At 40.7% G+C, this 25,919-nt stretch overlaps 2 protein-coding genes across 14 annotated transcripts in view; both read right to left on the bottom strand.

The window, feature by feature from the left end:
• POLR3B (RNA polymerase III subunit B) overlaps positions 1 to 6,604 on the bottom strand; it is an 82,082-nt gene extending 75,478 nt beyond the window's left edge. For 2 of the 3 annotated variants that reach the window (XR_008235572.1, XM_052789680.1), the window contains exons 1-5: positions 6,461 to 6,578; positions 5,054 to 5,086; positions 3,503 to 3,559; positions 3,355 to 3,419; positions 2,783 to 2,858 (exon numbers count right to left, since the gene is read on the bottom strand). Coding sequence is in view for 2 of the 3 variants with exons in the window: in XM_052789680.1 (XP_052645640.1) it covers positions 2,783 to 2,858; positions 3,355 to 3,419; positions 3,503 to 3,559; positions 5,054 to 5,086; positions 6,461 to 6,532 (303 nt within the window). In the remaining variant the exon portion in view is untranslated. Of the gene's footprint in view, positions 1 to 2,782; positions 2,859 to 3,354; positions 3,420 to 3,502; positions 3,560 to 5,053; positions 5,087 to 6,460 lie in introns of all 3 variants that reach the window. The other variant, XM_052789679.1, reaches the window with a different exon arrangement.
• Positions 6,605 to 8,849: 2,245 nt separating this feature from the next.
• TCP11L2 (t-complex 11 like 2) lies at positions 8,850 to 25,896 on the bottom strand. 11 transcript variants are annotated; one of them, XM_052789609.1, is made up of 13 exons: positions 25,561 to 25,896; positions 23,871 to 23,962; positions 22,593 to 22,723; positions 20,421 to 20,588; positions 20,189 to 20,267; positions 19,001 to 19,139; positions 17,926 to 18,046; positions 16,976 to 17,196; positions 15,887 to 16,023; positions 14,649 to 14,836; positions 13,068 to 13,249; positions 12,158 to 12,330; positions 8,850 to 11,567 (listed from the first exon to the last, which is right to left on the bottom strand). In XM_052789609.1, exons 4-13 carry the CDS (start codon positions 20,544 to 20,546, stop codon positions 11,323 to 11,325), a joined length of 1,611 nt encoding a protein of 536 aa, XP_052645569.1. In that variant the 5' UTR covers positions 20,547 to 20,588; positions 22,593 to 22,723; positions 23,871 to 23,962; positions 25,561 to 25,896; the 3' UTR covers positions 8,850 to 11,322. The 11 variants fall into 11 exon arrangements, with proteins under 11 accessions (XP_052645569.1, XP_052645567.1, XP_052645570.1 ...); XM_052789607.1 differs by lacking the exon at positions 23,871 to 23,962; XM_052789610.1 differs by lacking the exon at positions 23,871 to 23,962 and having other exon boundaries at positions 19,001 to 19,136; positions 25,561 to 25,895.
• Positions 25,897 to 25,919: the final 23 nt, after the last annotated feature.

Genomic DNA, 25,919 nt, shown 5'->3' with positions numbered 1-25,919 from the left:
GACACTGCGCTACCTTATTAATAGAATGAGAAAATCTCACTGTATGGTACTGTTTCTAAAGATGACTTACAGAAGCCTCACTACAGCATCACCTCCTGTAAGGATTCCCAGAATTTGTTTGCAAATTCCTCAGATAGCAAGAGAAGCAGGATATACATATATAGGACATTATATAGCTCAAGGCTCAATCATTTCTAATCCAATCTTTCTGATCTGCTCTCCTCAACCTCACTCTATGACTCTGTTGCTAGCCCTTAAGGTATTGCGTATCTTCATGCAAGACAAGGTTTACTGCGTTTGCTGAATAAAACTGAGCAACTCACAGCAGGTCATTTGTGACCTCACTGAGCATTTTATACCTCTGAGCTCCAGGATTACAGATTTATCAGTATTCAGACTTGTACATTTATGGTTCTATAGTCTTTCAGTGTATTGATTATGCATTAATAAAAGGCAGTTAAGATTGTACCATGCATTGAAGATGCAACTGTATGGAAAAATATGCCTCAAGAATCATTGCAAACTGTATGCTCCTTCTCTCCACATTAAAAAGTAAACCACTTCCCTAGTAATAAAATACTGATGTGCACCAGCAGTTTTCAAGCTGTGACTTGTAAGAAACTAGGTCCCATTATGCTCCCAGCAATTTCATTGAATTTAAAAGTAACTGAGAATATTTCATTCTAATTACTTTAAATTCATCTGTATGAACAGTTGATGAAACTCCCATAAGGACTGCATAAGAAGGAGAGTTAGACAGCTTCATTACTATTACTTAGGGGAAAAAAGGCTTTGGGATTCTTTGTGCGTGCTTTGTCCACACAAGACAGAGATATAAAATCAGAATTACATACTGTAATATTCCAGCATTTGTATTTTTGTATCACCTTCTTTAATGTAACTTCTCCTTACATTAGACACTTAGAGATCAAAGACAGGCATAACTTGATCTTCAAGGAAACCAAGGATATAACAACTCCCAAATTTGATTGAAAATAGGTAAAATACTCAAGACCCTTATGAAAATCTGATCATTTTAGGTGTCTTTGGGAAGCCTCTAACAGAGAAATGTAATGACATACTCATAAGTATCCAATCTCTTTGTTTTGTTTGGTATTTTTTGTTTTTTAAATTGCACCCCTGGTTTGACCTGACCAGCATCCTATTTAAGAAAATAACTGTGGCCTTCATGTGCATATAACACACTGAAAAAAAAAAAAAGAGGAAATGATGCACTAGCATTAAGCATCAATGAGGATATACCTGAGATGCAAGAGTAGTTTATTCTAAATTAAAGGTCAATATGCTCTATGAAGCATTTATTTTGCCCTCTTCTGCTTGTATACTTTAAAATTATACAGTAAGCAAGCATTTTAATACCTGCACTCTTGGATACGAGTTGTTAGCTACAAACAATTTTTTGCATGCAATTTCATTCATATATAGAAAATACTTCCCACTGCATTTTGTGCACGTTTGTATCTAGTGATTTAACGTTAGCTACACATTTGTGAGATCCATGAACTGTCCTGTATTACATCTAATTGCACTGTTGATGGCTGAGTTACTGGCCTTACTTAAAATCTTTCCATCGAGTTAAATGAGATTTGAGTCAGGTCACTGGAGACAGAAAACGTGGCTATGCACAAGAGGCAGCCACTAGATGGCTTTTTAAACAGAATTTCTCCAAAGCACTGAATGTGTTTTGTGACAGAATCTAAAGTGTGCCACGTACACTACATGAAAAAAAAACCCAACAATGCAACTTCCAAGTATCAACTCTATATAGCAAGGAAAAAAGTGTCTGATATGTGAACTGATTTATTAGGTTGACAACAGGCTGTATGTAGGTAAATGGGGGAAAAAAGGTGCAAGTTTCAAGCTCAGTTCCCATTCTGAGGCCAAAAAGAGGTTGTCAGTACCTCTGTTGCAGTGGTATAAATCTCAAAGCATAGCAGCAGGAGAGGAATACTTTGTTCCTGACCAATCTCTGAAGGGAAGTGAATGGCTTTAGATATCTGGAAGCAATCCTGCAAGGTCCAAACCTTATCTTAGTTTATTGCTTTCTTATATGTACAGAATCTACCTTATACCCTGCCAAAAGCAACAGACTCTGATGTCAGTCACAGCAGCATTTGTTCTCCAACATGCATCTTTATTCCAGAAGTATACAATCCATTTGTTAACCTACATGGTTACAGCAGTGCAAAGAAGTTAAATATGCTCCCCATAAGGTTAACGCTCTTCTGCAGTTTCTTATTATTTTATCAACTTCCATCCATTTCTGCTCACAGTTTTCATGATTGCTCTATGACTCAGACTTAAAAACTGTGAGCAAAAAATGAGAGATGCATCCCCAAAGAAGACTGGGAGGGAAAGGGAGACTGAAGTGACCTATGGTGCAGACAGTAGCTGGACTAATATTAAAAAGAAGTTAATAAAAACATCAAAGAACACTTCATTGTAGTGTGAGGACTTCAGCTCTGTCACAAGCAGAGCAACAAGATTAAGCAAGAGAAGTACTTTTCACTACTTTCATGGAAACCCACTCAAATACAGCTACCATGAAACACTGAATACAGCCATTCGCACATCAGAAAAAAGTAAAAGAAAAAAAATGTCACATTTATTACATCACGTTTAAATCTCTGAGGCTTCTTTATACAGTGATGGTCGAATGCATTGCATCACCTAATGCAGCAGGCACATACTCAAAATAAAGTTACATGCAGCTACTACCCGAGACATTCCCAAGATCAAAGACAGATGCAAACACTAATACCTCATGAGGCGATACAGGTCGTGTCACATTGAAGCTTTCTTCCACATCTGGAGTACCCACATAGATATTGAGGTACCTGTAATACAAACAGTTCCAAAATGAGCAATGAGCCAAATATTTTTCAGGTGACCTGAAGGAAGCAGAATTCTACATATACTGAAAAATGAAGTTACTTTGACGAACTTAAGTTGATTAATAGTGAGCAGTGATTCTTCCCAAAGTAACTCAGTATATTTGAGCTGTGTTCTAGTTATTTAAAATTTAAACTGTGCATGCAATAAACCCCAAGTTACCTTTGCAAATAGACAAAAAGAAATTCCCATCTTTCATCTGAGATTACTAAATTACAGAAAAACGGTAACATAAGCTATTGTTAACAGCTGGCTATTAAGTCTGCTTCACATGATTATTCTTTAAATCTTCCCATCTTTCAATGCTCCAAATAAGAGATAAGTCATGGAAAATACTCTCTTGATTTATACCTACACAGCCATTGGCTATTTTATAGCCAATAACAAACCCAAGAGATAGTACACATGCTACTACTGATATGGAAATCATTTCATGCTTACTTCAAGTACCACATTGGGTCAGCATCACTTGTAACTTTTTCATTGGCCTTCATGATTTTCTTTATCTGGAGGGAAAAAAAAAAAAAAATAGAATCATGTGCCTTTTCTGAGTAGTAAGAGCCACTCTCTTCCCACCAAGAAAGCATACCTCTACATTGATGAAATAGTTGAATGAGTCTATGTGCTGCTTCACAAGTCCTTTCACCTGGAAAATACATGCATGCAGCAAATAAAATTAGGTTCAATAACATTAATCACACAAGGCAGAAATTAAGATACAAGCATTTATAAGTGCTTTTGGTTCTGTGCTAAATTCTTTCAGTTGGCAAACTTCTGAGAACTGCCTGGATGATTGGTCAGGTTCTACACTGTACATTTCCAGGTTTACACCACAGCTATCATTGTTCTTTGAGTCAGAAAAGTAATTCAGTAACTGTACAAAGTAAACACCCAATAGACTTTGAAATTCATATAAACAAACAAGAGCCATTGCAAGTCAAAATATTTTATCAGTTTGCCATTATTTTGAAATAATTTTAATCATTTATAGTATAATTAACTACATGTGCTACTTGAGAAAGAAGTTGTCTGCACCCTAACAAGAGCAGCTGGCATAAAGAAGAATGAGAGGGAGGGCTAATGAGACAGGGGAGACGGAACAGAAGTGGGATGTGAAAGAGAGAAGTCAATAAGCAAGGAAACAGTCACAGGAGGGCAGGACACTCATAAGAAATCTGAGTTTGATTTGTAGGCAGGGAGAGAGAGAACATGCCCAGGGGTAATATCACACAGAATAAACAGTACCCCGTTCCCCCAGGTAATGAATTGATACGGTACATTTCAAGGATTTGAGTTTAAGGTGTCTAGAGCAATCAAAAGAAGGGAGATTATACTAAGTAAAATGAACTGGGATTAAAGAAAAAAAGGAATTAACAAAGGAATTAAAAAAGGAATTAACAAAGTGAGGCAGAAAAAAACCTTGCTGAAGTGGCGAACATTTCTGAAGACTGACGACGGGTGCAGAGGTGGCTGCAATTCCCTGAAGGTACCTATGTACATCACAAACTTTACCTGTCGCCTTTATGATACAAATGTCATTACTGCCTTTCTCCTTCCTCAGTTCCAACTAGTCCTGTTATTACATCCAATGGCATTTTATATAGAACTGTGCCTTCAACTAATACCAGATTACATGAATAGCACTGAAATTAAAACACTAGTAATCTTTGAGTTCAGTCAAGATCTGACTTCACGAGGGAAGCTATATATATATTCAAGCCTTTGCAGAACCCAGATCTGTGGTTATATGCTTCCTATGACAAAGACAACTACAAACCTAACACCACAGTCTTATATAAAGACAATGAATATGGTCTGAGTGCCACTACAACAGTAAAATAATCTAGAAACATTACATATATACTCTATTCCTTGAGAACAGCCATACAAAAATGCAGACCTCTGAAACAATGTCTCCACAAATTAATCTGTAAATTAACCAAGAAACCAATCCATGTAACAAGTTTACCCATAACTGCATGGAACTTAAAAAAAAAAACCAAAACCAAAAAACCCCTGCAAAAACCACACAGAAGGTGAGGACAGGTATTCTGGGAAACAGCAAAAGTTAGAAGAGGGTAATGTAAAGTTAGAAAGGAGACTAAGTATTCACACCATGAAATGAGTGCATAACACTAACCTTTAGAAATGCTGGAAGAAGTCTCCATTTTTCCTGAAAACAAAAAACAGTTTGAAATATCTTTCCAAAGAGTGACCAAACATCTAAGATGCTTGAGCTTTTTTGTTTGGTTGGTTTTTTTTAATTATTAGACAGTGACATTATTTAAAATCAGATCCGTTTAAAAAAAAAAAGACTGTGTAAAGCCAACCTAGATGAGTAGAAACTAAACAGGGAGATGAATTGCATCATCTTGGTAAGCCATACGTACTATGCCGTATTTACTCAGGACGCAATGGGACGTTGTCTTTTCTAAAAGCAACTTATGTGAGAATACATATTTCTTAGAAAATTCCCTACTACCATGTCCTTGTTTAAGTACAAATAACTTTTTTTTTTGTCCTGTTAACACTGTAAGTTATATTCTTAGCAAGGGAAGACTTGCTACGACTTTTACTTCTCAAAATACATGCAAGAATCTCAGTCCTGGGAGCAGCACTTGCAGATGTGAGTCTCTGTAAAACCTACCAATACCCTAACTCCTACAAATATTAGCAAAACTATCTAAACAAAGTACTGACAAGTGTAAGCATATCAAAGTTCCTACAAACTTTTCCCCATTTCTATTCTTTGATGATCACAGGGAACATGACCCTGTATCAGCCCCACCTTCTCCCCCCATGGCATGGGGAGCCCACCCCACATTTGGGATGAGAGATGCAGGCGGAAGGCAAAGGTGAGGAGGACCAGACAGCACAGAATGAGGCTGCATCACCTATATCCAGAAGAGAGTACACTGTAATAGTCACAGAGCATCAGCACCTCATTGTCTTAGTTTGACACTCAGCATTTAGAAGTACAAGGCAATGCTGTAGTTGTGGTGTAACGTTGCCCCTCACAGTGCAGGAGCACGTAGAGGAATTCATGGCAAAGCAGGAGCACGTAGAGGAATTCATGGCAAAGCACAGCATGGGGCTCTTGGGCTCCATTTCTGACACGCTCTTTCTACACAAAAAGCCCAGTCCAGCCAAAGAGACCTGAAACACGGCCTTCGTCTCCTCCCTCTCCCCACGCGAGGCAATTAGCAAACTCTAAAGGAACTGCCGCCGAGGACAAACACCTCTTCGCTCGTGTTTGCAGGATACAGGCCGGGCAAACACAGGGGACGGCGACCGCCCCTCAGAAGGGCGAGCTCAGCTCCGTGAGGTACAGACCCCCCTCGCCCCGCCGAGAGGCGCCGCGCATGCGCCGTAGACCCCCCCGCGCCCACCTGCGCAGGCAGGTGGGGGGCTCCGCGCATGCGCGGAGAGAGGTGGTCTCCTTCCACCTCACCTCACCTCAGCTCCCCCCAGCCCCGCTCCCCTCCGGGAGGGCCCATCGCCCCTTCCCGCAACGGCCGGTCGGTCCCCGCTGCCGCCCGCCGCTAACCTCCACCGTGTTCACAGGAGCCGCCGCTTGCTCCGGAGTCAGAGCCCCCAGCTCCGTGGCCAGCGCCTCCATCACCAGCCCGGCAGAGAAGCCGCAAGGGAGACTGACGGCGAGGGACCTGCGGTGTATTAGCTAAACGCGTCCTCCCGCCGCACCGGCCCGGCGCCCAAAGGTTCCGGGCCCACGGAGCCTTGGTGGGGGTGAGTGCAGGCACCCCCCCACACACACAGACACAGACGAGAACGGGGCGGAGGCCGGGGGCTTTGCTAAGGGCGGTCAGGCCTCTCCCTGCCCGGCCGGGCTCTCCAGACCGCCCCCTCCCAACGCCCTGCCTCCTCGTAGGGGACTTTAATACCTTTCTGCGTTTGGGGGTTTCCCCCCTGAATCCTTGAGGTGGTAACCGCCCCTGCCGCCATAACCCACCCCTCCCCACCGCCGGCAGCAGGCAGGCGGGGGTGAGAGAGGAGGGCGCAGAGCAATTAGGGTACAAACTGTTTTTTTTACAATTTTTAGCACGCAAAGGAGCGTGGAGGATAAGCTTTTAGCATTACTATTGTCTTTTTCCGATCTTAGTGTTGAATGCTGTAGCTGGATCACCTACAAACTGACTTTTTTTTTTCTTTGTGTCAGTGCTATAGAGACACCAAAATCTCAGTCAAATAGGGGACTACTCATCTACTCCAGTTGAAGATTAAACATTAGTGATCTTTGCACATTCCTGTGGCAGTAAATTTTTGCCAGTTCACATATCGTAATTGCTAAGTACATTTTAAAAGCAGAGTGTGAAAACAGTACTTGGACACACATCTGCTCTGGCTCAGATTCTGCATCAATAAAGTTCACTGAGTTTGCTCTGGGCTCCACACATCCTGGACACAAAGGCCCAGGTTAAACATGAGAGTAGCAACATTTCAGACCACTTCCATTCAGTTTGCTGCCTAAAGCGGACAGTCAGCCTGGAGAGTTCGTTTAATACATGGCAATCTTACAACGTCCTACATGGCCTTCCATCTAACTAACTACATGCACACCAAGCAACTATTTCAGTCCGATGACCCACTACCCTGCAACCTGGTCTGTTAGCTGCAGTTAGTATGTAATCGGAAATCATGATTACTTCCACAATAGAAAACTATCATAAATTAAAAGTGGGAGTTAGAGGATTAAGAGTTCCTTCTTACCTTTCTAAACCAAGCACCTGTTAGAGTTGGTTAAGTTCTTTGTTCATTTTTTTTATTATTATCACTTACAGGAAACCTAAGCTCTGTCAGACAGCACAAGCTTTCAGACATAAGTTTACTCCAAAGTCAGCTACTCCAAAATGTTTGTTCCTACTACATTAGGTAGTAACGTAATTAGGCTAATTAGAGTAAGGTAATGAGAAATAAAACCAAATCTTAAAAATACCTTCCCTCCACCCCTCCCTTCTTCCCAAGCACAGCTTCACTCCTGATTTTCTCTGTCTCACCCCCCCTCGCCACCAGCAGCACAGGGGGACAGGGAGTGGGGGTTGGTTGTCTCTACCACTCCTTCCTCCTCAGAGGCAGGACTCCTCACTCTTGCCCTGCTCCAGCACGTGGTCCCTCCCCCAGGAGACAGTTCTCCACCAACTTCTCCAACATGGGTCCTTCCCACAGGCTGTAATTCTTCACGAACTGCTCCAGCATGGGTCCCTTCTACGGGGTGCAGTCCCTCAGGCACAGCCTGCACCAGCGTGGGTCCCCCGCGGGGTCACAAGTCCTGCCAGAAAACCTGCTCCAGCGTGGGCTCCTCTCTCCACGGGTCCACAGGTCCTGCCAGGAGCCTGCTCCAGCGCGGGGTTCCCACATGGTCACAGCCTCCTTCGGGCATCCACGTGCTCCGGTGTGGGGTCCTCCCCAGGCTGCAGGTGGCTATCTGCTCCACCGTGGACCTCCATGGCCTGCAGGGGCACAGCCTGCCTCACCATGGTCTTCACCACGGGCTGCAGGGGAATCTCTGCTCTGGTGCGTGGAGCACCTCCTCCCCCTCCTTCACTGACCTGGGGGTCTGCAGGGTTCTTTCTCTCACATATTCTCACTCCTCTCTCTGGCTGCAGTTGCGCAGGTTTTTTTTCCCCCTTCTTAAATCTGTTATCCCAGAGGTGCTACCACTATTGCTGATGGGCTCAGCCTTGGCCAGCAGCAGGTCCATGTTGGGGCCAGCTGGCATTGGCTCTATCAGACATAGGAGAAGGTTCTAGCAGCTTCATACCAAAACCTTGCCATGCAAACCCAGTACAACCTTCTTCCAAGGAGTCCAATTTCAGCAAGTGACTGTTTTGCATGTTATTTGTGCAGCTGGATTAAAGTCACTACTCTACACTCCAGCTGCAACTGGGAAGTTACAGAAAAAGAAGAGAGTCACAACATATTATTAGTGCAGTCATTTATCTTCAGCATTTAACAATCCATTACATTTAAGCAAGTTTGCATAAATGACTTTTCACCACCAGTGGTATCACAAACAAAATTTAATGCATACAAAACCTCAAATATTTGTATTTCAACACAGAAAGCTGCTACAGAATGGCAAGGACAACTTCAGAGTAGAGGCAAGTACATTTCAGCCACGGTAGCATAAACAGCATGCAACACATGACATTAAACAGATGCAGTGTCCATGTTTGAAACATTAAATAAAAATTAAGATACATTAAACAATCACTTGAAACATAGGCCATGCTATAAAATGCCCTTTGCAAGTCACCTTAAAAATCACCAAAAAACCCCAAGGAATCCTTATTTTTTGAGTATTTACTGGTAAAAACTAGTATGACAGTTTCCCCAGTACATTAAAGATCTATAGTTTGATACTTTTTACAATAGAATGCATATAAAGTATTATGATAAAAAGTTCATAATCATGTTATAAATCATGTTCAAATGTTCATAAAATCCTCTTTTCGCTGAAGCTCAAAATAGTTTAGGTATTTCTAAAGATGTAGCAAATCACTAAGATTTAATTCCCCGTAATTGCTTTTGAAATGCATTCTCTTGACGATTTTGAATTGCAGATCAAAATTTCCTATTCATCTGAGAAAGCCTGTTTTACCTAGTGGCACAATTACTATATTCTAAGAGTTCCTTTCCCTCAGGTTTTTCAGGCTTCAGGAAACAGTTCCCTTTAAAATACATACTCACCTTTCTGTTGTGCAATGTTTTTACAAGGGATAAAGCAGAAGTGCACTAGAGAAATTTATTTTCTAAAAGGCATTTTGAAGAAAGTTTTTCTTATCATGTACATGTGACCAAAGTCCTTGGACACTGAGGAACAACTGACTTGAAGTCATTTCCCTTACTAAAAAGAGTACACAATTCTGTAAAAATGGACTACAAAACCACAGTGCTAATAATGCCCAGGTTTTTAGACCTTTATGATAGACATAGTAATGTACATACAGTTTATGTAGCACATTAAGCTTTTACGGGCAATTCTTTGTCTCTTCATAAAAATAGTTTGTAATATAAAATATTAAAAACAAGCTATATAACTTGTACCACATGAAGTTTTTATATATATGACATTTTTAAAGGACTATTATATGGTAATATATTAAAAGATCATTTTCAAGTAAATTATGATTCAATTTCAAAGACAAGAACATGTCTATAATATGTATTCCAGCAGTATCTATTCCTAGCAATCTGAAATATGCAAAATAAAGCCTGTGTAGACTTACAGAAATTTACTTCCACATTTCTCAATTTCAAGCCTATTCGTTTTCTGTATGCAAGATTCCTGTTGCCTTAAGTGGGAATTAAGTATTGGGGCCTATTCCAAAGGAATTTGAAGGAAACTGCAGTATTTCTCACAGATTCAGCAAAAGTGAATCTAATCACATTTTCAAGAATGACTAATCATTTGGGTTCTTTCTTTCAGACCCAAGAATATGTTTTGAAAAGCTTATGCCCTCATCCAACATAATATAAAAGGGGAAGTTGCTCTGTGGTACTCTGTAAGGTCACTCTCAAGTGCTTTTGGGAATAAAGGTCAGAAAGACCTAACTTAAAAATACTTAATACCCATTAAGATCAAAGATCAATACATACACATATTAGGGATTAGATTTAAGATCTGTATGACCTTCACTAGATAAACAAAATGTTTATAAACATTATATACAGAAATTTACTCCACTCCCCTGCCAACATCATGTTTCTTAGGTGTTTCTCATTAATCTCAATTACAGTTGAGAAGTTCTGAATGATTCCTACTTTAAGTGGTGAATGCTTTTTCTGTAACTGCTATACTCCCAACAGCTTCTAATACTGGCATTCCTTAACATAGCAAAGGCTAAGTTCTGGTTCCAGTAATAGCAAGAGTACCAGAACTTGGCCTAGTATGAACCTGGTTTTGGTTACAAAAGCAGTTATGCTATACTTTTTTTCCTTCAACGTCTTTTCAGAAACATAACTTTTATTACATGTTGCTCTACAAAAATACAATGTAAGCATAGTACATTTTATCTACAATTGTTTTGTCATTTCATAATTGCATTGCTATATGTAAATATATTTAAGTTGAAAAATAACATTAAGTTTTAATGGTGGTAAAACAGTAAGTACTTTGCCAGCTCTTTCCCAGTGCAAATCATAGATGCTTGCCTTGAAAACTAATAATTCACTGGCTATTACAAGTGACATAATCCATTAAACAAATTTAGTCTATTAAAATATATATGTCCTTGAAATTAATTTCTTTCCAGTGAATTGCAGAAGGTATCTGCATACATTTTACAAAATCTCTCTCATTAATAGTCACTGGAGTGGGCTGTTCTTAGTGGGGAAGTCAGATCACTGTCTTGGAAGGTAAAAAAGGGGTACAGAAATAGGTCATAGTTTTTAAGTGGTAGGTGTTTCTGTTTCTGCTTTCCCCATTGGTGCCTCAGGAAAAAGTAGTTTTCTAAGTATGTTTGCATAGAATGGTCCATACACCTGTTTGTTAAAGTTTACAATGCTTGCATACTGAGATCCAATGAACTCCATCTCCGTCTGAATCACAGAGAGGCCTCCTGGCATAGTAGGCATACACTTCTGAAAACTTGGAAGAGCAAGCAAACTTCTCATGAAGAACTGGATTCGTTTGTCTGAAATGGAATATGAAGTATGGTCAGAACAAATGTAAACCCAGGATGAAGCCATACTTGCTTTGTAAGCACCCTGCACATCAGCACAGCAAAAAAAAAAAAAAAAAAAATCCAACAATGCAGGTAACTACTCTTTCCCAATCCCATGTTACAGTGGGAAACAATACTGAAAGCTTCTTAAAGTTGGTTCCTGCAAGATGGACACAGCATAAGCCTGCTGCAACAAGTTACATTACCTAATATGAAGTAAGACTCAAAGAAAAATAAAAACCACTAGGTTTAAACACAGAACTGACAGAAGGGAGACTGAATAGTACTCATTTTTCCAAATTCTTCTCCAAAATACTAGCACATCTAGGCTTGTTTGTACAGACACTTTTAAAATTATTTCTAGCTATGACTAACCATGCTCTGCAGCATACCAAGAACACCATCTATAGGTAAAAAACATTTCCTTACTCTTAGCTGACCCAGTGTTTTACTGCAGTAAGGAAGTGTTTAAAAATAATTTAGTCAGCTGATTAAGCTTGCTGGGGTTAAGTTTATATACAGACACATACAATAAGATAATCATATATTATCTTACTAACCAATCAAGGAACTGACAGGGTTATTCTCCTCAACAATATGAGCGATTTGACCCATTAAATTACTCTGCATTTCTTCATTAAGAGTGGGAAGACCTCTTTCAGTTAGAGACCTGTTCACTTTGCTGCAAATCTGGACACCAATAGCATTCAGAGCCTCCTTCAAATCAAAAGTTCTGGAAGAAAGAAATAGAAAAGCATTAACTTTTGCAGTTTCTGTAGCATAGGTTGTAAGGCGACCTCACTTGTCTCCTTTCCCTTTTATTTTCAACCTGCTCTCTGTAATGAGAGAGTTCAGAAAAGTTATCTTTTGCTTTTGGAGATTCATGTACATCTCCAGATACAGGACAAATCTCCACATGGAAGATAAAATAACGACCCAATTGTGATTCAAACAGGAAAAATCATTTCAAGAGTGCAGTAGTGACACCAGTTCATTTTGCTCATATACTTAGGTGTTTTCCTGGGCCACATGCATAGCATTTCATTAGAAAAAGCAGAGTGGAAAACTATTTTATGAGACACCTGTCGGATCCCATCAGACTTGCTTGTAGTACAAGTGGCAGCAGAACCTACCTATCACAAGTTTGAAGCAACTGGCAAGACAATTTAGTGAATGTATTGCCACAGGCTCTCCAATATTAGGAGTGTATGAATGAACTTTAGTACTAGGCCCCAAATTCTGTAGACTAACATCAAGATTAAGATTTCATTAAAATATAACTTTGAAAACATGTGCCTAACATACAGTAGACTTATACTGTAAAGGGAATATAGATTATTAAAATTTGTTATCTTCCTACTATTAACAAGCACTGGCTATGATATTTGAATTGTTTCCAAGGGTTTTCAGATCCATCTGGTACTCCCTGTTAAAAAAAAATTACGAAAAGTGATAAAAACAAGGCCTTACTTCTTGTTCATGCCTTCAAGAAGAGGAACAGAGATCCTTTTCAGTTGGTCAGCAAAATCAGGCACATCTACAATTGCTGCACCCACCATATTGTTTGTTATGAGACAAACACAAGCTATGATTTTTAATTGATTGAGCTTCTCTCTCAACTCCTGAAGACGAACTTCATCTGTTATTAGAGTCTAGAATTGAAACAATAATACTAATTTAGGAATATGGAGGGAGAGAGGCAGGTAAAAGGGCATATATGGGATGTAGTCATGAAGCATTAATATTTCAATCACAAATATGCAAAGTCAGAAGGGACAGCAGCTGAAGTACCCTGAATATGTAGTATTGCACAAAGTGGCACTATGTATGAGTACCAGAAGCCTGTGGCAGCAAGAAAGGTAATGCCTTCAGTGCAGAGGAAATTGAGGACATTGCACCTTATTCCTCATCACTGCTGACAAATCTGCAACCAACAATTCAGCCCGTGATGTGGAACGCTCAGGGGATCTGGAGGACATTGTCGTGATCAAGGTTACAGGCAGAATAGTCTTCTGGATTCAGCTGTCCTTTGAAAAATGCCATAATCTGTAACTGATGGACAGTGATGAACAACTGTGCCTGACAACCACCAGTTCAACCACCAGAGCAGGTTCTGCAAGTGATACGTAACCTGCTACAGGCAAAAAGCCAGTTGATCATACCAAGAATCTAAGTAATTCCCACAGCAAGGTGTAGCTGGAGTGACTTATTTTAGGTTAGAAAGAGTTCATCCTAACCACATCCCTCCACTAAGAAGCACAGGGCCATTAACATTCAGCTGTTTGGTAGTAATTTCATAGCATGACAAACTAGATCCACCAGAGGGTACCTGTGTGTAACTCCTATTCAAATCTGTTTGAAGGAAGGTAAGAATAAGGTGGTTTCCCTTCCATCCACTGACCAAGAGCACTAAAGCATCCCCATGTATTTAGCAAATTCTCTGCCAGGCCACCCTAAGTATAGCTAAGGCACCCACTGCGGATGCTAATTTTAGCGCTGACTGACAGCCAATTTCAAGTTTGCTTTATGGAAAGTTGCAGCGGTCAGTAATCAGGAGTTGGAGGGAAAAAACTGAACACTGATTCTTGAAGCAATAGTTTACATGCACTGAGAAAGGGTGAATATCTGCTTTGACGGCTTCAAGTTTTTACTGATCCTTTCCTAACACAAGAGTGATCCCACCAATTCCTGCTGCTTTTAGGAAAACAGGATGCTGTAGTCAGTTCTCTCAAAGTTACAGACAGCCAAGTGCTGTCAGTACAAGGCCCAGCCTTTGACCATGGCCAAGACTGCTCTTAGGGTGGAGCTGGTGAGCTATGATTGGATAGAGGGAAAACAACCTTTATGTCGGTCTTTTCTAGCTGTTCGCTTGCCCATCTCATATTTCAGAAACTAGACTAGCATATACTCTCCAAATTCCAAATTTGCTATTCAGAAGTTTAAGCAGTGCAAGAGAATACTTCACCTATTGTCATCAGTAGCAGGATTATTATACTACACCAATGTTTTTATATAGCTAGAGATCTGAAGACACTGAAATACACTTCTTACCTCTGGAATTGTTTTGCGATAATCCCATTGTAACAGTTTCAAGTAGCCGTTGTTTAGCACCAGTGTAGGACTAATAATTGGTTTAGAACTACTATCAGCACCAGGGGATGATGAAGATTCATCAGAAATAGATGACAATTCATCTTCTATTGATTCCTTTATCCATTCTGTTGTGAGATCTAGGGCACCTAAGCATTGCAAATCAGCAGAAATTTACTGCACGCTTCCATCAAAATGAGCACTAGCTTGAGGGAAAGATTTGTGCACAAACAAGAGTATTGAACTTCTGAAGACTCAACAAACATAGTGGACAGCTGAGTCTTCACACACGTAAATTCTCTCCCTCACTTTTTTCCACTGAGCATCTTCCATTGGTCACCTTAATATTCTAGCTAGCTTGTACAAACCTAACAACAAATTGTTAGACTTCAGCCAAGATTTTGGGGTAAAAAAAGCTTCAAAGTCCAAGTTTGCAAAGCATTTTTTTCCCCTTTTTCAGGGAGGCCACTTAATAGTTGGGGCACAGGACTGAAAAGTGGAGGTGAAGGGAGATAAACTGTATTGACAGCAAATGAAATGCTTTTAAAGAGTTCTTTCTCAGGCTGCATATATAAACATTGCAGGCCAAATCAGTGGCTCAGGATTCCCATTTTAGAAGCCCCTGTTCCAGATGTTAGTAAGTTTACTTTTTCTTCTTGGAAAATATACTCTCCTGAGCACTGTTTAGCCATATAATACAAAACCTGTAAGAGTGGATCAAGTTGACTTTGCATCACCTAAGTTCTCCTCAGAGCCTGCCTTTTCTTTATTTAAAAAAAAAAAAAAAAAAAATCAATCCTGTCCCTTACCAGCTTTCAGGCACACTAACTGGTTTTACATGTTTACTTCAGACTAAAAACAGACTCACTGCGTACAAAAGAGATAAAGTCTCATCTTTCAGTATGTAGGGCTTCTGCTTCGAGATGGTAAGAGCCATTGTTTGTTTGTTTTTCAGATACCAACCAATTTAGAAAATACAGATTTGTCTGAAAGCACCCCAGATTACAGAGAAACATACTTCATAGCAAGTTAAGCAATTGCCCATTGGTAGCTTGTTTGTCAAATAATTTTTGCATTAGATCCAGACAAGAAATTGAAGTTTTTCTCCAAATTACCTGCCACTGATAGATTTTAGAGCACATCTTTAAATAGTCCACTTTCTAAAGAAAGGTTTAAATTAAATATAGCATGATACCTACTTGGTGTTTCTTCAAGGATTTCCTGAAATTTTGTTCTTTCATAGTCCACCAAATTACGCTGAAGGTATGGCCTAAGGTTTTGAATTGTGTAATTAGCCATATCCACTTTCATCAGGTCCAAAACACGGAATATTTGTCTGAAAGGAGGAGTTTAAAATTCAACAATTACAATAGTCCATTGATTTTAACCAGCACATGCGAGGCACACCTATATCAGCACTTTAATTTCAATTCTAGGAGAAGTAAACTCCTTCATTGGTATTTCAGTGTAACAGGTATATTACCTGTCTTCCAGGATACCTGAAGGAGTATTGTTTATAAGGCTTAGTGTAAGTTACAGAGAACAGGATAAATATGTAGCATCACTAAATGCTACAACCCCGTAACAGAAAGATAAGGGTTTTCAAGAACTATATCAATTGGTACATTTCAGCCTAAATGAACAGATTTTAATTTTTTAGTCACTCCAATTGCACCAAGAGAAACAATTCTTCTGACCCAGTTGCTTTGGTCCCTGTATATGATCCAAACTGCAATACAACAGCAGAACAACTACCATTTACTCTTACTATTTCAGTGCACCTGAGGAGCAGTAAACTGGTTTCTGCCCTTCTATGCAAATGTTTTATTCAAGTTCAAGTAATAAGACCTTAACTAAAGAGATTTAAAATCCAAAGTTTGGCCTCCTAGAGGAAGCATGCAATAAACAGTTCGAGAAGGAACAGTACAAATGTGCTGCTTAAATTTTGTAAGGATGAACAAGACTGAAAAAGCAGTCTCCGAAACACAGATTATTGCAAGAGTGCTTTATTTTGTTGTTCAGTGCCTTAGATATTCACAGATGGCAGTGCTTGATGTAGGCATTTTACCCATTTCATTCAAAAGATACACATAATATTCTGGTCACAGTGTGTCATAGCTCCTCCCTTTTAGTGCTTCTATATAAAAATAAGTTTTCCTATAATTTGAAAACAGCTGTTATGTAAACTGACACAATTTAAGACTTCCAAGACTTTACTTCCCTCTTCCACTACCTAGTACTCTTTCAGAAAAGAGGTTTTTCCCTCTAAAAAACACCCAAATACCAACCTCAGTAATTCTACGATATTGTCAGTTGCTTTTAACTGTTTTATATCGTTGTCTCTTACTGGAGCACATAACTTTCCCATAGTGTTGATGATATAGTTAGCTAGCCCATGAATATCAACAGCATTATGTTCTGCCTGCTGTCTTATAAGATCTGTATCTAGAACTTCACAAATTTGATTGTGAATCCTGTTTGCTCCAGGAGTCAGGAAGGAAAGAAGAATCTAAAATAGAATGTGGAAAAAAAAAAAAAAGGAAAAGCTTATCAATAAAAACCAAACCACTTAGCGAACACCCTGAAGTAAGATTTTAGTATTAACGTCAAGTGTATTTAGCTGACCAGCTATAACAAGACATGTTAAGACTGAACATTATCTAAGGTAGCAGGAAAAAAGGACTGTTAAAAGGATCACAGCACAGTTCTGCAAAAATGCTCAAAGCCAGCAAGCCAGAAAGCATGTCAACAATGAAACTCTTCCAAAAACTGGGAAGCTGCCCTGTAAAACAAACATTTACTAACTTAAATTTTTTTGAAAGACTTAGTATTGTGCCAGGACTGAAGGTCTGTACGCTCCCTTGTGCGACAATCAAAGTCTACATGGGCAGGTGCAGTCACATTTATACTCCTGTTCATGCCCTAAGCTCACAGTATGTTGCTAGAAAGATGCTAGTAGAGCTGTTCAGCTTTGAGAAGAGAGAGGTCTTGTAACTAGCCGTCATGCAATGAAAGCTGAGTGGACATGACACTGTGCATTCGTGGCCATATTCACAGTTAATATAAATATACTATAAGACACCTATTTGCAGTTCTGAATAATCACAGTTTCATCTTGAAAGAACAAACTTGAAGGTGTTGGCTTGACTGAGTTAGCAGACCCTTCAGTGAAGTAAGAGACACTCAGACCTAAGCTGACACAAAAAAATACTGGGGCCTAGGGGAGGAGGAACATTACCTCCTTAATTTCCTCAAAGAGCTTGATAGCATGTTCGTATTCTGGAGGATCTTCATTCAGTTCCGATTCCAAATGATCCCAAAACGCCTTGTGTACAATTTGTTTCACTGTGCCTGCAAAGCTGTGGAATAAGTCAATTAGATACAGAAAAGACTCCCAGCTAGCTTTCATCCTCGGTAGAAGTGTTTTAGATTAGGCCGATTGCTTGTTGGAAACACGCACCTCACCAGCTATTGTGCCCTGCAACCGTATCTTTCTTTGGCTGTGGATCATCAGCTCCCAAAATGTGGTCTAGACTGACAAGTCTTTCCTAAAACACCTGTATTTTATAAAGTGGTGCTGGCAATTCAGATGTAGGTAAAGGGATACTACCTTTCCCTTTTCCTTACTGAATTTATATTCATTGTCCTAACCTGGCATGTTGTGTACTAAGCTTTCCCAAAAACTATTCTGTCATATAACCAATTATCAGTTAAGGGACTTAAGCAATTAAAAACCTGTGGTTTTTTTAACCTAAGTTTTCTCAAAGTAAAGACCAGGGTCATTTTTAAAATAGACATGTCTGTAAGCAAGAACATTTTAGCTACCTACATTAGGGAAGTTACTTCTCACTTCCTCTGGATCTCCAGGTATTTCTGCATCTCTTCTGGGCCTAATATTAGAGTTATGTTCATGATGAGCTCTGTCTTTTTAGCACTAATGGTACCAATGCACTGCTACATACAACTGCATAGGTGGCCACCATTTCATCTTTTCCACAGGGCTTGGAACTGCACAGAACAGACTGATACTCATCTTCACTATGGGCATTCATATTACATTAGCCTTCTATCTTCCACATGACATTCAAGACAGAGCAATATACTCCAGGACAGTGTATCAGCTCAGCTGGACTGCAACCCTTGTTCCAAGCAAGACAGCTTTGACAGTGACTCCTGGAGGTGCAGGATAAAAATCTGTAGCCTTCCAGGATGTTTTGGGTTGGGGTTTTTTGTTTGGTTGGTTTAATTTGCTGCTTCATTTACTTCTCTCTTCCCAGCCCCAGTGCTGCTTTTTGCAAAATTCAGGCTCTTACCTGTTCTGTGGGAAGTCTTCATGTTTCATGCAAAAATTTGCATTTACAGCAATTTCATGAGCTAGAGTCAAGTCTGTCAGATTTCTTGCAGCTGCCATCAGTTCATCAAATGTAATAACAGTCTTGGGAGGGCTTGCTGCTGGAACAAACAAGATCAATTCAAGACAAATACCTATAGTTGATAAGTGCAATTGAAAATATTAAAATTTAGAAATTTTACTGCTTGCTAATTGGACTCTAGTACTCTAGAAGAAACAACCTAGGATTACCAGGTCTTTATATCTTCTTAAAACACCATCTCAGGGAACTCCCAGATTATCAGGGGTGGGGGGGTAATACCACACAAGCCTCATAACATTTTGAGGAGCAATTTCATATTTCTGCATCATAACTAAGGTATCTTCTTTTCCTTTGAAACAGGATCTTGCATTCCACAGATTTCCTATTGACTGTTCTGCAAGATCCACCAGACCAAAAGCATGGGCAATAACAGATACCAGATGTCCATTATAATTCTGAGCACACAATGGCTATATTGTGGTTTTACTGCCTGTAGAGAAGGTTCTGAAGTTACTGACTTGAGAACCTCCCACTTGTATTCCATAGCAGATGCACCATAAGTTACACTCCCTTTTTACAAATAAGTATTAATAACATAACAGAAACTCTACACTGGAAAGCAAGGGTAAATTCCCAAGGTTTCTAAACACCCAAATTCTGTCATTTAATTTAGTATTTGGAATTAAGCCTTTGAAGACTGGTAAGAAAGAAAGACAAAGAGCCAGCTGCCAATTGCAGCTCCACTAACAAGCTTGTTTTAATGTAAGACTTCACTTACATAGACACTAAAAAATATGCATGGTCTGAGAATGCTTACAGATGTGAACATGAAGCACATCTTAACCAAGGTTTTATTTATCATTACTCAAAATACCTTCCTTGTGCAAATGTGTGTTTTCTGTTTGATCCTAATATTTATGAAAGAGAAAATGTGAATTTGAGATTAATTTCACATAACTTGATGTAAATACTATAAATCTGTAAGTTACAGATTTAATTTTTAAGTGTATGGAGCAAACAGAAGAAACCCACCCTTTGCACAAAGCTGCATCTGGTTGAGTGGGAGACTGCTACCAACATCAAGATTAGCTCAAGATTAGGACGTCCACGGTGGCACACTTTTCTTACAGTTTCTGAAGGGAAGGAGTGCCCAGGGAGACCCCCATGGATACAGCTGCTGGTGGCATTCCACACACAAGGAGACACACTGCTTCACAACAGAGAGAAAGTCATGCCTTTCTCTTAATACTCTTAAACAGAGATTCAGAATCCCAGGTTCTACCCATGACAGCAAAAAGAAAGAAGATAAGTTAGTCTTATCTGTTTATGCACAATGCAGGTAAGGTTGAAGTAGGCTTACATGCTGGGGAACTGGGTTTGCTTGAAGAATCACTGTTAAAGCTCTGTCTTGAATATTCAGAGTCGCTAGAAGAAGCTGTGCTTTCAGAGAGGCGTGACGAATCTGAATCACTGTTCTGGTCATCATTGAGAGGCATTCTGATTCACTTCAGCTGCTAGAGTAAACAACCTCGAAAGACAAATACACTTCCTGTAAAACAAGCACTTACTATTTTCTTGCTCATTTGTTTCTCAAAAGTCAGATACCAATCATTATATTGTGAATGAAGAACAATAGTTGCCTTTCTTAAAAAGGTGTTACAGAAAGGATCTAGCTTGACATGTAAATCATAGTTATTAACAAACTACACCTGTTCTGCAAGAAAGTTTTGTACCTTCTGCTGTTTCATTCCTTAATGGTTATGTTGGAGACAGTCTGTAAATTGGTTATATTTAAAAATAAGACTACCCACAGTAACCCCTAAAGTTGCTTGTTGTCAGAATTTTGGAAGCTCTCAACATCCATAAAGGCACCTCATGATGTTACCATCCCCCACCTGACTTCACCAACAAGTGATGTTTAGCAATTAGCTTCCTTCCACAAACAGACTGCACTGAGTGTAACAACTCTTAAGCAAACACAGAAGTGCTGGGGGAGAACAGGCAAATAATTCAGAAAACTACATTTCTGACAGGGTGTAGCTGAAAGTCTGGCCTGCTGCTTTAGGTGGGTCTTTACTCGGAATCAGATCAACAATGGCATAGACCCAAAAAATACTCCTCCTAGGGGTGAGGGTGGATGGGTTTTCTGTTTTAAGTCAAATGGTAACTCGGAGCCTCTAACATTACATTCAGCATACAGGACAAATAACACTGAGAAGTGTCATGCTTCACAGTGCTTCTGTCTACATAAAGAAACTGCCTCCCAGGTAGATAATCTGCAACTGCAGAGAATTTGGACAGCTGCATAGTGCGATAGAGATGATTAATAGTTGTATGACAGGAAGTGAAAAATATGTTCATAATCATATTAAAATGAGAAACTGGAAGTCAGCCATATTTACCACCAAAGGAATTTGGCCCAAATACCAAAAGTAGCTGCCCATCTTTGATTATGGCCACGAAGCATTCTGTAGTAGACTTTACGAAAAGACATAGCCAACAATGCTTTCCATCAGCAAATTTAAGTAATAAAACCTCATTTATGATTAAATTGCATCAACTTCGGCAGGCAAGGAATACTACACTTGGCAACTGTTGAACTTTGAAAAAGCCACTTTTGGCAGCAAAAGGATGATCTTTGTGGGTACTTATGTGAATCAACATATCGTGGGGTCAAGAGATAGACAAAAGGGAATAAGAATGAAGATTTCTTTATACTAGCGCCTAGTTACAGCTTTGAGCATTTGATTTTTTGGGTACCAGCTCATCCTGAATAAGCCTTTATAACTTGGTGAGGTATTACACTGATGAGTACTCCCCTGTTAACTGAGATGATTAACATTTGTTAAGTGTATGTTTACTCCTCCTCCTCTCCCAAGAGGAAAGAGAATGTATTTGAGTCCTTATTTATGTAATGTTTTATGCTGGGTTTTGTGAAAAGAATTAATCACATCAGCAAGAGCACAGCTGACAGTTTATTACCTTACTGGAGAAGCCAGTAAGAGAGACTTTTGATCAGGACATAGAGGTCACAGGTTCAAGACTTAAAGCATTAGTTGTGATCCTTAACATCGTAACTCTTATTAGAACAGCAATTTTATAATTTCTAACAAGCAACTGAAAAGAAGCAGGTATTTAAAATAGTATTGACTAAACAAGACTGAGAGTTGCAAGACAACCTAGAAAACCAGGAGGCTGAGATATTTTTTACCTGGAAATTGTATTTGTTTAAGTTACAATTAGAAATGAGTCACTAGTTAATGTTACAGAAGAGACTAAAACTATTTCTTTGATTAAGATCAGTGTTACAGATCTCAAAGCTAGCACTGACTAGAAACTAGTTGTGATGAGTAACCTAACTGTATAATGTGCTCCAGGTTCTTGATGTGGAACCGCTCACTTAAATACAGTAACCCTACAGAGCCTGCAAAGCTTATATTATGCTCCCGCTATTGTTTCTGGATCAGCATCAGAACACCGTATTTCCAGGCTTTAATCATGTCTAAAACCCCTTTATTCATATATAACTAACCTCTGAAAGGTTAATGTTGCATGTGGTCCATTGAAAGAATTGATTAATGTTGTTAGCAGTGCACTGACCCAAAAGATCTTGTAAATCACCCGCCTAGTATGAGCGCTTCAAGATGTGTCTGCTGCTCGAGTCTAGGTGTTAAGAACATGGAAGAAATTAAATTACATTAAAACCCCCCAAATTCTCACACAATTTACACATCATCATTTCAATAACCTCCTCTTAACTGTCAGTATAATTCTAATAAATATTCAAATTTGCAAGGTGCTCCTCACAGAGGTACTAAACCAGCCATGGAGACAAGTCAGCATTGCCATTTTGTACCCCAATCTTGATTCCCAAGACCAAATCTTTAAGGTAGAATTTTAATTTCTGTATACATTAAGTCTTTACATACTAGTCCCAGGATCTTTCAGCAACAAATACCTGCATTTCAAAGAGGCCCATGACATTTTGATGTACCAAGACCATGCCTATTCCTACAATACATGCACACGTACAGATAGCAGACTTGTCAGTAGAGTGTTTCAGAAGGCTTAATTTAAATAAGAATTTTCAATAATACAACAGGAAATGATACACTGAAAAAACACTGCAATCTTTGCCACAGTATATGTATTTCCTAGTAGGATGCCTCAAAAGGAATGGTAAGGAAGAATGGGTGTATTCTGCAGATTCAGAACATTATTGCTAAATTCTAAGTTTAGAAGATAAACAAGGCAGCAAGCACATCAAAGTAAATATACGTGAATACACAAGCAGAATCTGGACATGCTATCTACAGTTTTTAAATATGCTGCCCAACAGCTAAAAGGCTTAGAGAAAAGTACATTCACTGAGCATATCAAAGGGAAGCACAAACCAAAAAAAGGCTTTTCTAATTAGTTACAACAATAAACAACCAAGTTAGTCCCTTCTTTGTAGCATAGACTGGAAGAGCTGCTTTTCCTTATGCTTTTGTAGACAGCGTAGAGCTTCTCATAAATTACTAAGGACCAAGTTCACATGTAATTGTAAGTTTAGATTAATATAATTCTGAAGTAAAAATATTTCAGAAGCCCTTTAGCCTTTCAAGATCTCTTTGTAACTCACCATCTTGAATAGACAATACCATCTCATTTTTTGAGTTGTTCATGAGGTATTACATATTAGGCTGTTGTCTTAATACACAGTTAATATCCTACCTATTCTATTAAAGGGTCAGCCTGTGGTTACAACCCGCTTTACTGTTCCTGCATTAAAAAAATCTGATGTCTACTTTTATATTAGGTTGGATACCTTCACAGTAGGCTTCATTACATTGTTTGCTTTCTTCTGATCAGTACTATTCTGCAGTTTTTTTAAGGATAAACTCTAAATGGGACACCGAGCTAAAAAGTATCTTCTAAACATACAAACCCCAAGATTCCAGTTAATTTAAGAACCACATTGCCATGGTTTCTGCTATTTAGACAGTTTGGGATTATTCTTTTTAGTAACAATGTAATGAATGCAACACTGTAGATGCCTACAGGCATCTTATTTTTCTAGGGTCACATCACCCAACCCGATCATTCACTTAGAACGGATCAAGACTGCAAGATCAGATTAGTTTTAGAGAACACAAACATGCCTTTTATTCCTGAAGGCTTCCTTTAGAAGTTATTTTATGAAGCACCTGCGGAAAAAAAAAAAGGATGGTTTGGAAGGTTTTTTTTTTCCTTCAGATACCATCTTCAAGAAAAGTTTTTCCACAGCCCTGCTTTGTTCCAGTAAGCCCCTCCATCCATGCACACCTTTTAAGTGCTCTGTCCAGTTTTACCACTATGAATATCTTAACTTCGTTTATTCTCCTAGGCTTACATTCTTACTACCTTCAAGCTGGCACCGACTGAATCTCGTTTGGACTCGAGTTTCCCTTTCACTGACTCCACCTTTGCCAGCACTCGCGGCACAGGAGCAGGAAAGAGCCTCTGTTAAGAGTTACAGAATTCCCTCATGCCTCATTTTTGACATTTAGCTGACTGCCGCGCACCCCTTGCCCCGCGTCTCCCGCGCTGCCTCTGTTCCCTGTGACTTATAGCCGACACGGCTCTCCTTTAGCTTCCTCGTTCCGCAGCTCTTCCCTCTACACGCGGACTTCTCTTGACGAAGGCTTAAAAATACGCAAGAGCGAGATGAGTACGTGTCCCCCAAGGTCTGTGCGCGGACGGGAGCTACCCTCACCTCAGGCGCTGAGGCAACGCGACCGCCCCGGGCCGTGATGAGGGGCCGCAACCCCCCTGAGGGGAGGCCGGGGACGCTTTTCCCGCCCTCCTCCCCCGGCGGCTCCCCTCAGCGGGGCGCGGGGGGAGCGGCACCGCCGCCGGCCGCTCCTCCTCTTCCTCCATCTGTTTCGCTGCCTTGTCTCCTCCCCCGGCCCCATGTTTTTAACAGTTACCAGAGGCAGGAGCTTGGCACTCGCCGACCAAAACAAACAGCGTTTCCAAGGACAGGCCCGGGGGGAGGAAGGGAGGAGGAGAAGAGAAGGGGGAACCCTCTCCCTGCCAACCCCGGAGAAGGCTGCCAGCCTCCAAGTGTCCCGACCCCGCATGCCCCGGGGAGGGAGCGGGGGTGCCCTTGCTCTGCGCTGCCGCAGCGGGGCTGCGGGTGGGCGGACCGCCGCGGCTGTGCCCGTCGGGACGGATCGTCCTGGCGGACACCGGGCGTTAAGTGACGGCGACAGCCCAGGAGACACGGGACAAGGGGTGTACTACAGACCCAGAGCAGTGGCTGCGAAACCCTCCTGCTGCAGCGGGAGCCCCACTGGGGCAGCAAACCAGAGCGGAGCGCCAGCCCGCCACTCTTCCACTCCTCCCCGGGAAGGCAGCAGCCCCCGGGCCGGCTCTGACCCGGCCTCACCCCGCAGCTCATGGCCTGTACGTGCCGTACGGTACCGCCGTCGGACGGCACAGTTGCAGCCCTGCCCCTGCTCACCCCGGTCACTCACCGCGGCCCGGCAGCAGCGGTTCACCCTCCAGCGCGACGCTCGCCGGGGCTTTAACCAGCCCCCCCTCCGGATTTATAGACCCAGCCCGGACTATTAGTGTCTTCCTTGGGCGCGTCCATCTCTTCCGGTGACGGGGGAGCCCGCATCATTTTCCTGCCTGCCAACGGCGAGGTAGCCCGAGGGTCTTGGGTCAACTTGCGCCTATCCCCGCAGAAACCGTTCTTGTCTCCTCATTCTGCCCGGGTCCCAGCTCTAAGCGGGGAGAAATACGAAATGACAAAGGAAGACGGTTCCGCGGACTCCCCCGCGCTGAATGGGCCCTGCCCGCGGGGGAAGGCCGGGGGAAGGGCTGGGTGGTG

Source organism: Harpia harpyja, chromosome 6, assembly GCF_026419915.1.
Source record: "Harpia harpyja isolate bHarHar1 chromosome 6, bHarHar1 primary haplotype, whole genome shotgun sequence".
NCBI lineage: Eukaryota > Metazoa > Chordata > Aves > Accipitriformes > Accipitridae > Harpia > Harpia harpyja.
Note: the sequence above shows the minus strand (reverse complement) of the source record. Positions and strands in the feature narration are given on the sequence as shown.

Coding starts and splice junctions, on each gene's coding strand:
- TCP11L2 (XM_052789609.1), bottom strand. CDS start 20,546: ATGATGACCAGAACAGTGATTCAGATTCGTCACGCCTCTCTGAAAGCA. Junction 14,837..15,886: donor AATCCTTGAAGAAACACCAA/GTAGGTATCATG, acceptor TGCAATGCTTAG/GTGCCCTAGATCTCACAACA. Junction 12,331..13,067: donor CTTGAAGGCATGAACAAGAA/GTAAGGCCTTGT, acceptor TCTTTCTTCCAG/AACTTTTGATTTGAAGGAGG.